At 46.1% G+C, this 13,704-nt stretch overlaps 1 protein-coding gene and 1 long non-coding RNA gene across 2 annotated transcripts in view; one reads left to right on the plus strand and one right to left on the minus strand.

Moving 5' to 3' along the window:
• SLC22A15 (solute carrier family 22 member 15) overlaps window positions 1-1,697 on the minus strand; it is a 41,167-nt gene extending 39,470 nt beyond the window's left edge. The window contains exon 1 of the mRNA XM_054627801.2: window positions 1,414-1,697. Coding sequence (XP_054483776.1) covers window positions 1,414-1,500 — 87 coding nt within the window. The 5' untranslated portion in view covers window positions 1,501-1,697. The remainder of the gene's footprint in view (window positions 1-1,413) is intronic.
• The window catches only part of LOC143693387 (uncharacterized), a 38,954-nt gene continuing 26,430 nt past the window's right edge, over window positions 1,181-13,704 (plus strand). The window contains exon 1 of the long non-coding RNA XR_013181017.1: window positions 1,181-1,452. This is a non-coding gene — a long non-coding RNA (uncharacterized LOC143693387). The remainder of the gene's footprint in view (window positions 1,453-13,704) is intronic.

Raw genomic sequence — 13,704 nt, forward strand, 5'->3', positions numbered from 1 at the left:
TTTTAATGAATTAATCAGCTAAATCAGTATAAATGAAAGAAAGAAAAAAAAAAAAGAAAACAGTACAATGAAATAGAAACCTACAAAGCTTTTGCTGTTTATCATCAAAACTTTTCAACCAAGTATAGAGCTCCCATCCAACAGGACCGGGCATCTTAATCTTCTTTGGTCATCTCATAAAGCTTCTTAGTATTTTGGTCAGTCTAGGGGAAGTAGGGGGTGCCATGAAAGGACCTCTTCAGTCTCACAGCTCATGACTGAAGTTCTTGATTAGTACAAAACGGGTCAGCAGAGGAGGGAGGACATTTACGTTCCCCTCTTCCTTCCTGCAACTATTAAATTGCGACAGCGGAAGTAACCCAGCACCTGCCAGCCTAGCTGAATTCATGACAACGAAGTTTTTGATGCTAACATGGGGTAAACCAGACTTCCGTCAGATTCAAACCATACTTCAGTCCTGTGCTTGACTGTGACAGTTCACATGATATTCTTGTCTTCCTTTCCTGTCCTCACAGGAAAATGCACGAGATGAAATGAAATTGAAAGGTGACAAACATGGCGGCAGAGCACATCACTTGTGCATGCAGGCTCTGAGACTCTCTCTCCAGAGAGCCTGTCTCTTCTAGAGCACTAGAAGAGTGTTCTCTTCTAGCACTCTACTGTTATTTTGGACTCCACTTTTATCACGAAACTTAAGAGAGTTCCAGCTTTGTATCTCACAAACCTGACCACCCAAAATGCAGGGCCTCACCCAGTACCTAATGGAGTGACACTGCCCCTGTACTCTAAGAGTTAAGTCGAGGCAAATCAAAGCACCATAAGCAATCACAACCTGTCAGCTGGTTACACAAGAGCTTCTGCACACAGAGGTATCAGTGGCCACCTGTCACTTTATCAGTGACAATCAAGCCACATGCAACCTAGAAATTCCCAGCCTAGCCCATTAACTCCAGGTTGCACAGGATTCCCAGCAGAGCCTCTTAGAGAACTCCACGTCTTCCAGTCTAGGTCACGGAAACCTCCGTTTAACCTCAGCCAGCCGTTCCCCTGACCAGCTCCTAAAGTGCTCCAGAGTGGCACAAGGCGTAACCGCCCAGGAAATGCGGCGCAGAGAGCATCAGCTGCCTTCCCCAAATTCACTCCGCACAACTGAGCCCTGCCTTTGGGCACAGGTCACCTGTGTCCCAGGAGCGCAGCACGCTGCTGCAGGACAGACCCAGAGGGGAGGACGTGTTAGTGCCACAGCAGCCCTCAGCAGAAGCCCTCCCACACCAGCCTTCGCACCGGGGAGCACTCCCCGCAGGGACATCCAGCCAACACTCTGGGAACAGCTGTCCACCGCAGCCAGAGCATCCCCCTCCCGGCACTGCTTCCCCCTCGGGACAGGAGCGGGCGGGAAGGGCGGCCTCTCACCTGGAGGAGCACGGCCAGCAGGACGCACAGGTACACCTGGTAAGGGCCCATCTGCCCCACCAGCGGGAACGCCTCCTCCACCTCCATCCCGCTCCCCGCCCGCCGCGCAGCTCCTTCGAGCGGCCGCCGAGCAGCGCATTCCCGGGGCGGGGCGGGGCGCGGAGCGGCGGCCGGGCCCTCGCGGAGCTGGAGCAGAAGGAGAGGGAGGAGGAGGAGGGAAACGAGGGAAGGGCGGGAGGCGCGATGCGGCGCTCATGCGCAGGCTCCGGGGAGAGCAGCCGGGATGCGGCCGCCTCCCTCCTTCCCGGGCGCCCGGCGGGGAAGCGGAAACGCGCGCGGCCTCAGCGCAGGCGCGCGGGACGGGGTTCAGCGGTTTGGGATGGGGCGTGAGGGGGCAGCGCCGTGAGGGGCCTCGGGCCGGCCCTCACAGGGAGCTCGGCACTGGGGGGGATGTGCCTCCTGCGGTCACACCTGGGCACAGCTCTTGGCAAGGGGAAAGGGCACAGAGGTGTTGCCTCTGCACCCTTGGTTAGACCAGGGCAGCACGCTGGCCCTGCGAGCTGGGCGAGAAGGCTGCCCTGGGTCCCTGCTGGCGAGGTGTTCCCCGTTCATGGCATTGTCCACGCAGCAGCTGCGCTCCCGCCGTCCAGGTTCATCCAGCAAGGCACAGCGGAGTCACAGTGTGCGCTCAGCGGGTTTGCACCGTGGGAAGCTGTACCCACAGGGTTACGTTCTGTCAGTTCACAGCGGACCCCAAAATATTCTGTAATGATGCTTCATAGCCTACCTGCCGATAGTTGGGGGGAAAAAAAAAAAAAAAGCCGAATCTGACATTCTGACATAAGGCTATTGTGTAGGTGCCACTAGAGGTCAGTTCGGCACCCACACAAATCTTACTCTTTTTGATTTAATGCCTGGTGAGGACGTGCCTCTCTCCGTTACACCAGTTTCCACAAAACTATAGTTGTAGTGTATTTTATGGAAAAAAATTTTGAGCGCCCACATGGGGTAGAAGTTCTCACTTAGAAGTAATGGGACTCGTTTGGGAAGGAGCATGAACTCTACTGCATAGAAGAGGGAAGGGAGATAAATACAAGTGAAATAGGCATCTTGCAAAATGGTAATGATCTTTTCATGGTCCATTTTCATTACACCTTTACAATAAAGCTCCAGGAACATGAAAAAACTTACATTGTTGAGACTTTTTTAACGTAGCAGTACAGAGAAGCAGCAGCAACATCTTTATGCTTGTAGCTTTTATTGTATGAACAATAGAAAGGAAGAGAGTTGTCATGAGCTGTGACCTTTAGGACCATGCCAGGAGCCTGGGAAATAATACCATTTCTGTGCTGAAAAAATCTTGGCAAATCGACAATCATCAAAGCAATTTACTCTTAAAATGAAATTCACCTTTGCCCTAAGCACTTCTTTTCATATTTGAGGCTTAGTACAGATTGATTAAAGGCAAAACAGCAAAGGATTTCTGAAATGTCAGGACCTTTCTGCTGTTCACCCAACTGCACTTGTCTCATTTTATTGCTCAGCTAAGATGTGGAGGATATGTTCTTGTGTTTAGGAGCCCTGCACTCTTCTCCCTTGCACCCTTCCCACCCTTGCCAGCTCAGCCACACTTTGTGGCAACCACAGCTTTATTCCAGCTTGTCCAGTAACAGGGAGCTGTACCATCAACACCCAGCTCCTCCCTGGCTCGAGCCAAGGGGAACAGACCCTAGGGAAGGAGGTGGTACATGTCTCCCTGTCAGGATTGTACTGCCCCCCGAATTGCTGAGTGCACCCTGCATTCCCCAGGCACTTCTCATCTCTGTCTCCCTTGGGACCTCCAGCACTCCTGCCTGGGGGTTTTCCTCCCTATGCTCCCTGCTTGCTTACAGCCACCCAAGCTCCAGGCTCTGCCTGCTATAGGGGCAGCAATTAAGAACTGCCAGCTTCCTGTATTCCCCTCCATGGGGTGCTGCCTTCCAGCAGATGCCTCTGCTCTGCTCCTGCCACGCCTCTGCTGAGATAACACCTCTGATTCAGCTTCCAGTCCCATAGTGAAGTTACAGCATTGGCCTTACCGGTATCAACACCGTGCAACAATGCCCTGTGCCTGGGGAAAACAGCTGTCAGGGAGCTGTCTCCTCTCGTGCTGCTGCTTCCCAAACTGAGTCCAGCAGAGAGCCATGAAGGGGGATTAAGGGACTGGAGCATCTGTCATGAGAAGAAAGGCCAAGAGCTGGGACTGTCTAGCCTAAACCTAAGAAGGCTCAAGGAAGAACTTCACAATGTGTGTAAATAACCTAATGGAAAGGAATGAAGAGGAGGAGCCCAGGCTCTTCTCAGTGCTGCCTTCCAACAGGACAAGAGCCAATGGGGACAAGTTAAAAAAAACTCACTGGCAATGAAAGGCCAGTGTCCCATGAGGCCAGTGGTTTTGGAGAGGATTGGATGCAATATTTAGAGGTTTCAGTCAACAATAGTACTGCACTCCACTTAGCCAATGATCTGCCCTTGCTGGAGCCCTCAGATCTTCCCAGAGAATTATTGTCTGTGAAGTTCATTAATGTACAATTTGCTCCCTCCTCCTCCTCATTAATAACCATGTCAAATAAGAATACTCTTAATAATCCTGTCTGTGGGGAATTTTTCTTTTAATGAGAGCAAATCAGGCTTCTTACTCAGCCATAAACGTGGTGCCCTCTAGGTTTTTCCACATTGCTCCCAACCCTCTCTCTGTTACTACTGCTTCATGGGTTTGTTCCATTAGAGGCTTACACATCAAATTCATCTGGGCAACCCAAAACTGAGACAGCTGCATGGCTTCTTTTTCAGCATTTCTGAAATAATTGTTCCAGATATGTTCTGCCCTTTTCTGTCTGTATGTAATGATGACCCAGAGCATTCAAAGTAGTAGATATATGTAAATGCAAAGGGATAACCCTAAGCTATTCTCCTCTCTGGGAAACAAACAAACAAAAATTTAAAATAATAGTAAAAAAAAAAGTAAAATCAGCGTTTTAGAGCTAAAAACTCATTCTAGTTCACTGATGTTGTGTTTCCAGATTTGCTATATTCATTTGTAGTAGATTCTGATAATGGCCAGTAATTTTTCTTTGGAAACACAAGCAGTAGTAGTTTTAAAAAAGACCTTAAAAGAACTTCTGATGTTCCTACCTTCTGGCTGGGGATTGCTTACCCATTCAAAGGTGTCCACACAAATTGTTCATTCAGCATTTGGCACAGATGAGATCTAAAGAAGTTCTCTTCCTGATGGAGGAAGTTTCAGGTCATCCATGAGTGGATAGTCTGAGTTAGATACAAAACTCTGTAGCCAGGCTGCTGTAGATGACAGAAGATAAGTGGGTTCAAGTGAAGGATCAACAAGTACTAAACAGTACAGAATTCCTCTGAGGTTTATCTAGAAAAGGAAACATCTCTGACTCTGAAAAGTCCTCAGGAGACAAACTGTTCAAAGCAGATATCTGAAGGAAATATTTACCTTCTCTTGTGATACTCCTGTGTAAGCATTAGCTTTTGGCCATAGCAAGAGACAGCATTTTGGCCAGAAAGGACATTTGCAGTCCTGTTGCCATTTTTGCAGTCTTGCTCTTCATCAGGTTCCCATCTCCTCATGGCCTCCCCCCCCCCACCTCACAGGAGGTTTCCACCACATCAGCTGTGCTGAATGCTGAACACTGAAAGGCAAAAGACTGAGCTCTGACTGCAGCTGTGGGAAGAGTGGAAATCTCTTCCACAAGAATATTAAAGGGTTGTGGTTCATAAAACCTGTTATTATTAAACAAGTCCAGAGCTAAGAAGGTGTCCCTCCTTTAGGATGAAAATAAAGCAGAGGTTCTCTTGATCTCTTAACTTCATCTGGTCCACAGCACGATGACAGGAGCAGTCAGAGGGTTGACAGTATCTGCCAGAATGCTTGCCTTTGCTGGCCCCTTGTTACAGAAAATGAAGATTTTTTCCAACCAGACTAATCAGCTGCTCGTTGCAGCTGGCTTACCCCATAATACTATGCAAAGCTAGCATATGGCTCATTACAATATACCCTGACTAAGTGTGCAGCCAAACAATCCACCAAGGCATTTTTGCTTCTCTGATGTGTTGTTTGCACTTTTTGCAAACAAAGCAACAAACAATTCCTTTGGAGGCACTTTTCAATTTTAGATGAGGCTTGGGGATACTGAATTTCTGTCTGAACTGCGAATGATGTTAAAAGCTGATTCCCTGTCCCTTCCTAGATGGACAGTTGTCTGTTGCAAAACAGATGCAGTTCAGGTTCCTGAGAAATCTGAGCTTGCTCACATATCATGTATCTCTGGCAGGGGATAGTTGCTCTTAGGATGTCTCCCCTGGTCATGTCCCAAAGTGCACATCTGTGACCAACACCTTCTTGGCCAGAAGCTGCTGTAACTCTCAATCCTGCTCAGTTTCCCATCACTTAGACATTGCCCAGTGTCCATCCTAGGGTAGGAGCTCTGCTTTCATCACAAAAGGGGGTTTCAGGTTTGAGAGGGGTTTCAGGTTGAGCAAAGGTGTTTATGAAGCCCACCTCTGTGCTTAAACATAGTAAAATCTTAGACATTAAAAAAAAAAAAATAACAGGGTAGTCTTAAGAAGCAGGATTGGCCTCTGTGGCCTTCCAGCACTGACTGGGACAGAGATGACAATGCTGAACATAAAGGTGAATGCTTGTACCTCTAAATGCCTCTCTTGAACACTTGAGCCACACTGTCTTTGGGAGAACCCATGTGTTCTCTGTAGGTTCTTTTATTTCCAAGCAGTCATCATTTGGCTGCAGTACTGCTTATAATCTTGACATTTACACCATTCATTCTCTGCCATATCACCAGCATGCAAAAGACTTGTTTGGACCATGCCTCGCTCTGGAGATTGATGAAGATCCCAGAGAAGCAAGCAGAAGCACTTACAGGTGGTTTGTCTGGCAGAGGCAACAGCACTCCGGATTTGGAGGCAGAGAGGGCATTCGGCAAGTGCTAGCTTTTTCACAATTCCCTCAAAATGCAAAAAGTAAGGATAACCTCATGGATTTCAGCAGCTATTTCTATCCCAGGTGTGCCATGTAGTGCAGTACTGGTATTCTGCTCAGTATGTTTTACCCCCCCATTAAATTTCTTAATTGTCTCTGCTGCAGGTTATCACAGGAGTAATTTACTTTCAACAGCAACTCCAAACTGAAAAAAATTTGTTCCTGTCCTGCTCTTACAAAAGAAGTGTGATAATTTAGGAGCACCCCTCAAAAAGGAAGGTGTAAAGACAGCCAGACACCAGGCAAGTGTTGCTGAGTATAAGATAGAAGCTCATAGTCAAAATTATCAGAAGTTTGGAGACCTAGGAGCACTGTAACAGCACCATGGAAAGTCTGATGAGGACCTGCTTGTTGGACCTGATGGGCAGGCACAGACTGTGTTATATGGACTGCCAGGCTCTGGCTGGCACTAGCTCAGGGCTATCCAAAGTATGATCTAAGGAACCATGTAGATGTACCTTAGGCTTCTGCACAGAACAGGGGAAGCATGCATGGATGATGGGATTCTGTATATTTAGCTCTAGACATGGGAGGTGGGGGATACTCATTATGTGAATAAGCAGAATTCCACAAAGAGGTTTTTTATAGGTAGTAGTAGGGCGTTTCTCCAGCAAACAGATTTGCACCTTGGGAGAGTTCCAAAATCACAAAGGTCTTGTGGAATTTGTTTCTCCAAAGAGCTGTAGTTCTCAAAGTGATCTTGTAGAGCATCTAAAAAAGATGTCAGCAAGAGAAGACCCTCACTCAATAATACCAGGAAGGGACAGTAACACAATCTGGGTTTTGCAGCAAAGAACTCTTTTGAAATTTATGCATCTAGGCAGTGGAAGAAGATGATCCCAGGTGCTTCCCTTGCTACCCAAGGAAAAAGGAGGTTTCAAGTCAGCCTTGTGTTCTGACATCGCAGTTCATTTATGGGTTAAAAAAAGACACACAGGGCACAGTTTCATAGCATCATATAATTGTTAAGGTTGGAAAAGACCTCTGAGATCATTGATTCCAACCATTAGTGCAGCACCGCCATCTTCACCACAAGACCATGTCCCCAAGTGCCACTTCTGGATGGTTTTGAACATTTCCAGGTCCCTGCACAGTCAGTTGCAATGCCTGACCACCCTTCCAGCGAAGAAATTTTTCCTAATATCCAATCTAAACCTACCCTGGTGCCACGTTTCTCATGTTTCTGCTCGGCACCCTCAGCAATTGGCTCTTAGGGTAAAAGAACAGGGTGGGAAGGAGGCAAAAGCGAGCCCCTCTGTGGTCAGAGACTCCCTCCTGGGAGGGCCAGGCCCCCAGCTCTGGCCCGACGCGGGTGGAACAAACGGGAGGGCGGAACCCTTCCACCCAACAGAAGGCAGGAGCCGAGGAAGATGCCTAAATCTCTTTTAAGTTCGGGACAAAACCCATCAATAAATGACCAGCTGGCGGAGGTTCCCTGCGCGCCGCGAACAAAGAGCGGCTGCGGCGCCGGCGGGGGCCCGCAGGGGGCGGCCGAGCGCTGCCGCGCCGGGCGGAGCCGCGGAGGGGCCGCGGAGCGCTGCGCGGGGCTCTGCAGCGCCGCTAATTAGTGCCCTGCGAGCCGCTTATGCAGGGCGGCACTCGAGCATCAGCCCTCTTGGCGTGTCTCCTGAAGCATAGGGCATGACAGCAACTTGCACATCTTGCTGCTTAAATGTGCTATTTAAATAAGGCACGGCTGAAATCTGGGCTTGGATGCTGTACCCTGGATTAATCTTTGACAGAATATGAAAGCGGTCTCGTCGGATGTTTCTGGCAAAAGATATGCAAATTTGCCATTCAGACTTGTAAAGATCTAGTTCTTAATTGCTATGACTATTAGTCACTGTGCCCATCACTACATCACGCTATTCCAGCATGGAGCTGTGATATACAACAAAAGCCAAAGAACATTTTTCTACCAGAGGTGAGAGCAGCAGCTGCTCTGCAAAGGGTTGACTTCCACAACGTGGCAATGATAAGTACCAGTCTTACCAGTATATTGTCTCTTGGCCATGATGGTCATGTTTTCCAGACTGCTGGGGTGTTTTAAATTGTCGTAACAGGTACAGAGTAGCTGCAAAATTTGTTTATGTTGGCAAAACCTAGGAGAAGGGCAGAATGAGGCCCTTCCTAACTCTAAATCACATAGCTGAATTCCTGAAGGTAAATGCATTTGGCAGTTTTATACATTTTTAAGTCTCTGGGCTACTGCACAGAAGCAATTTTATCTTGAGTTAGTGTAGGCTGAATGGGAGAAATCGTTTTAGAAAACTGAAATGGTAGAATCCAAGTCTTATGCAGCAAACTCAAAGACTTTTTAGAAAATCTGGATGATGCTAAAATCTGAGAATCATTCTTGTCCTCCAAATAAAGAAGGATTTCTCCACATTAAAAATACAATATCTTCTGAATCAACATGTTCTAGAGGAATTCAAAATACATTCAGAAAGAGGCAACCACATTTCTGGTCTTTCTGGATTTGTATGATAAAGGAAAGGGAGATCTTATTTCCGCTGGTATTTCTATAGTGTAAAATTGTGGGTGATTTCCTGAACAAACATGGTGACTCTGCTGCATTAATTCCAGGACAGTTTCTGTAGTCTGTAGGTCTGCTGGAAATGTGAATGCCTCTCCAAAACATCATGTTGCTGTTCTGGGTGGATTTCAGTAAAAGTTGTTACACAGCTCTATAGGGGTGGGTTTGGATGTCTTCCTCAATCCAGAGTCAAAGGCCACTTCAGTTCCTGTGTCTTATGGCCACAGGGAAAGCCCACTCCACCTATGCTGGCCAGGGCGGGCTGTCTGACTTGGAAATGAGCTCCTTCAAAGATCCAACAAATCCCATTGACCCTTGCCAGTGTCATTAGTATGCACCACATATAGAAGTAGCTGTAGAGTGTCTCAACAAAGATCAGTCCTGTCTCTACCACTGACAAGTTGCAGATCCCAAGGGAAGACTATAGGAAAGGTGGAAAGTTTACCACATTATTTCCCAGGCCCCTTTCCCAGTCTTCTTGCAATGTGTGTCTGGTTCAACCACAGCTGATGCCTTCAGGCCTAGTAGGTCTGGATAGGTTCTCTTCCATTGTCCAGTCCCCTTTGGATGTCCTGCCCACTCTTTTGTTCAGTGTGTCTTGTAGCAAGGATTTCCACCATGTCACTGCATATTCTTTGAAAGAGGACTTCCTGTTGCTATCCTGACACCCGCCACCTGCCAACGCCATGTTCTTCATTTGGTGAAATTGGAGGAGATTTTGCATCTTCCATGCCACTTATAGTTCTGTAAACTTTCACAGAATTATAGAATGGTTTGGGTTGAAAAGGACCTTAGAGACTACCTAGTTCCAAACCCCTTCACCATGGTCTTCCACTACACCAGGGTGCTCAGAGCTTCACCCAACCTGGCCTTGAAAACTTCCAGGAATGTGGCATCTATGGCTTCTCTGGGCAAGCTGTTCCTGTGCCTCACCATCCTGAGAGTAAAGAATTTCTTCCTAATATCCAATCTAAATCTCCTTTCTTTCAGTCTAAAGCTATTCTCCCTTGGCTTTTCACAACATGCCCTTGTGAAAAGTCCCTCTCCAGCTCTCTTTTAGGCCCCCTTCATCAGGTACTAGAAATGCTCTAAGGTCTCCCCAAAGTGTTTTCCTCTCCAGGCTGAACAGCCCCAGCTCTCTGAGATTGTCTACTTTGTTACATCTGCTATTGTTTTGGGACAGTGCACAGAGAAAGGATTACCTGGGAAAGCTCCTCAGCTGGAAGTACAGGGGAAAAGTGCATAAAAGGTTCTCAGAGGTGTGATTTTCTGTAACCAGCTCCCAAAGTACTTCTTTCAGTCCAGAGCTGACCATTTGGAGCAGTCTGATTTATGGCTGTTGGTATAAATGAAGTAAAAGCACTTTATATAAGTAAAAGTGAAGGGGAGCACTTTTGCTGTCAAAGGTGGTGCTGAATTCAAGCTATGCAAGCTTTCATATCTACAGACTTCTAGAAGAGGTTGTAGACAATGTTCCTGCTTGATTTCTTCCTTCTGTGGGAGCTCTGGACTGTGAGAACAATCCATCCAGCTGAGTTTGGTCTCCCAGTCTAATTCTTTCTGGTAGTAACAAGCATGCATTTCTTCTCCCCAAAATCTGGTTATCCACAAGCTGTACTTATCAGTTGGCCTCAGACCCTGCAATTCTTGATGGGATTGCTCTGCTGATCCACCCTCAGACTGATCTCCAGGAGACCTGTGTGGAGCCAAGGAAAGAAGTTTCCTGAGCAGGGGACAGTTCACACAAGCAACTATATTAGATTCTGGTGACAAACAGCCATCAGTAGGAACTGACATCAACTCCAAGCCCCAGTAGGGAGCAGCAATAGAGAACTTCCCTTCTTCAGTTTCCACTGCTGGCATTCAGGGCCTGAGGCCTCCTCTTGGAGACTGGGTTCATTCTCCATCACTTAGCTCCTCATTGACTCAAACTGCCAAGGAGGACATCTGGTAGCAAAGGGAGGTGGTGCTTTTTCTGAGATGGAAATACAGTGTCTTTATTAGCTGCTGCATTTAGACTTCTAACTAATTTCATCTAGGCCACTGAACAGTTGGAGAATGACAGCAACTCCACTGAGTTTTGAGGGTACAAGTGTAGCTAAAGGCTTCAGCTGTATTAACATGTTTGGCTACTGTGTGACAGATCTGCCGTGGGGTATGAATTCAGGGATGGCATTCTAAGAGGAGCTGGCATTTTTGATCGGTTCGTTGGTCATGACACCTGAGGCAGGAGTTTGCATAAGTCTCAAACCCTATTTCCAACGCCTTTAATGATTGCAGTCACTGAAGTGCTTTGTGTCGAGGGGGCAAAGGCTCCAGTTGGAGGGATAAAGGAAGCACAAGTGTGAACAGCTGCGTTACTCTTCAGTGAGGCTGGGATATCCATCCTAACCCCAGGGTGGGCAAGAGAAAGGGCTCCGAGCTTCACAGCAGAGATAAACTTCCTCACTGCCTCCCAGTTTATTTTTCAAATCCTCACGTGTGAGTATGGGGAACTGATTTCCTCCCTAAAATACCAAATGTCCTAGGCGCTAGGGTGGAGCAAGAATTCAAAAGTCAGTTTTAGGAGTCTTAGGGAGATGGAAGCCATAAGCAAAGCTGATTTTTGTAAGCTCTGTGAGATGCACAGAGAGTCAGCAACAGTGCTGGAAGATGTTATGAGATCTTTTTTCAGATCTTTTGCCAGTTGTGAAGTGGACTGCTACCATCCCAGGTCTTTTTGCAAAGACTGGGCTGGCAACCTTCCTGCAAGGAGGGGACCAAAGGTAGAAAACTCACAGGATAGACACATTAGGACAACAGATATCTAGGAGGATAAAATAAAGTCCCTGTTGGGATTTTGATTTTAAATAATTTGTGAGATGCACAGGGAGCCAGATGGGTTTTAAACAAAGATTGTAGGGACAAGCTCACTTCTCAGTCAAAGAGTAACCTGATCCTGTTGATGCTTCAGATGTGTGCCACATTTTTTATACCAAGTGGGAAAAGAAACCCAACTTCTTAGACTTGACTTGCTTTGCCTCCTGTGAAATATGTTTCTAAGGATCAGTTTGTGGAGCTGAAAGAGATGCATGGGACATGAATGGAACATGGTGCAGTGAAACTAACACACCATAACATTTCCAGTACTCTGAATCGAGTTTCTCTGCATGGCACAGTGTGGACCTGGCAGTTCATTCAAAGCCAGCTTACGACTCTTAGACTTGATATGCACTTGCGTACCAGACTCAGCCATTCTGGCCTTGCTAAGCGGGACTTTGACTGTTGTTTCTTCACTGAACATTTTTTTCTCAGTCAAAAACTTCATGTCAGTTCAGCCCTGTTCCATTCAAGTTACAGTGTTGAGAGAGGGAAAGCTACCAATGTTTGCTTTCTGTACTGAGAACAATAATGTTGGAAGCACTAATGAAGAGAAGGAAGGGTGTTTTCATAGAAAACATGTTGCCTACGTTCCATCTGAGAATGCGAAAAAACTGTGGCTGCCAGCTCTAAACTTGACAGGTTGCTGCCAAAACAGAAGCATTGCCAATAAAAGCAAGGAGAGATTTGCTAAGAATACAGGCAGAGCTGATTTTGCTCTTCGTGAGTGGAGAACAGTTGGAAAGTGATTAGTCCACAGTGCCACTTGAAACAACTTTATCATATGTGCCATATGGACTTCAATACAAACTTCTCTATAGTTTAATACTTGCTAATAAAGAAATCAACAGAAAGAAGCTAAGTGAGAAAAGTTACATCTATGTCTATGTAGACTGAAAGAGAAAAAGCGAAAATGGAAATTCAAAAGGCTTTTTTTGGCAGAGATGCACTGCTAAACCTACAAGCAAATAGTCAAGAGGTGAGAAGCACAGATCTGCCCATGGGGAGGACAGGAAAACTAACAATCAGCCAGCATGGATGAAACACCTCCCAGGAAAGGGAAGGCAACACTTGAGGTCAAATGCAACACCCCCTTCCTCAAAATGTGCTGTAACTTTAGTCATCTGACCAGAGTTCTGTGTTCTCCTCTGTCATTTTCTGGCCCATCATGCCCACTTAAATTACATTACCAGTTACATTATATATGATCAGTTAAGTTATATTTCTAATACCAAAAGAAGGAACCACACTCCATAACTGAAACAAGGATCTATATTTTCAGTTATTTTAAAGTCAATAAAGACTTGTCAATTGAATCAATTGGGTGCTGTGATCAGAGGCAGGTCAATCTTCTACAAAACACTTGAGCAAGTCTGTTCCTTGATTTTAGGTCTGGGGATTTACTTTTTCTCTATACCAGGAAAATCTGGGGTCAGATCTAGATAATCTAAGATATTTTCACCCCACAAGTCAGAACGTAGCTTTTGCCACCCATTCCATCCGTCCATCCATCCATCCATCCATCCATCCATCATTAATGCCTCTAAGCAAGATTATTTTAAATACACTCATAAATTACTGATTTCTTTAGAGTTCCAGTTAGGATTATTTATGTTCCATTCCCAGTTATCTGTAAATAAAATGTAACAGCTACAAAGACAGCAAAGGAGGGAAAAGGCAGAAATGGAAGAGAGAATAGTCAAGAGAGCTTTTTAGTTTCAATTAAAATAAGTTTTTCCTTAATTCATGCTATATCAAATCCACATGAGACTTTGGGATTTTTTTAGATTGAAAAGTTTCTTGAAGCAATTTGAATTTTCATTTTCAAGTTTAT

The sequence above is a fragment of the Agelaius phoeniceus genome, chromosome 2 (genome assembly GCF_051311805.1).
Source record: "Agelaius phoeniceus isolate bAgePho1 chromosome 2, bAgePho1.hap1, whole genome shotgun sequence".
In the NCBI taxonomy this organism is placed as follows: Eukaryota; Metazoa; Chordata; class Aves; order Passeriformes; family Icteridae; genus Agelaius; species Agelaius phoeniceus.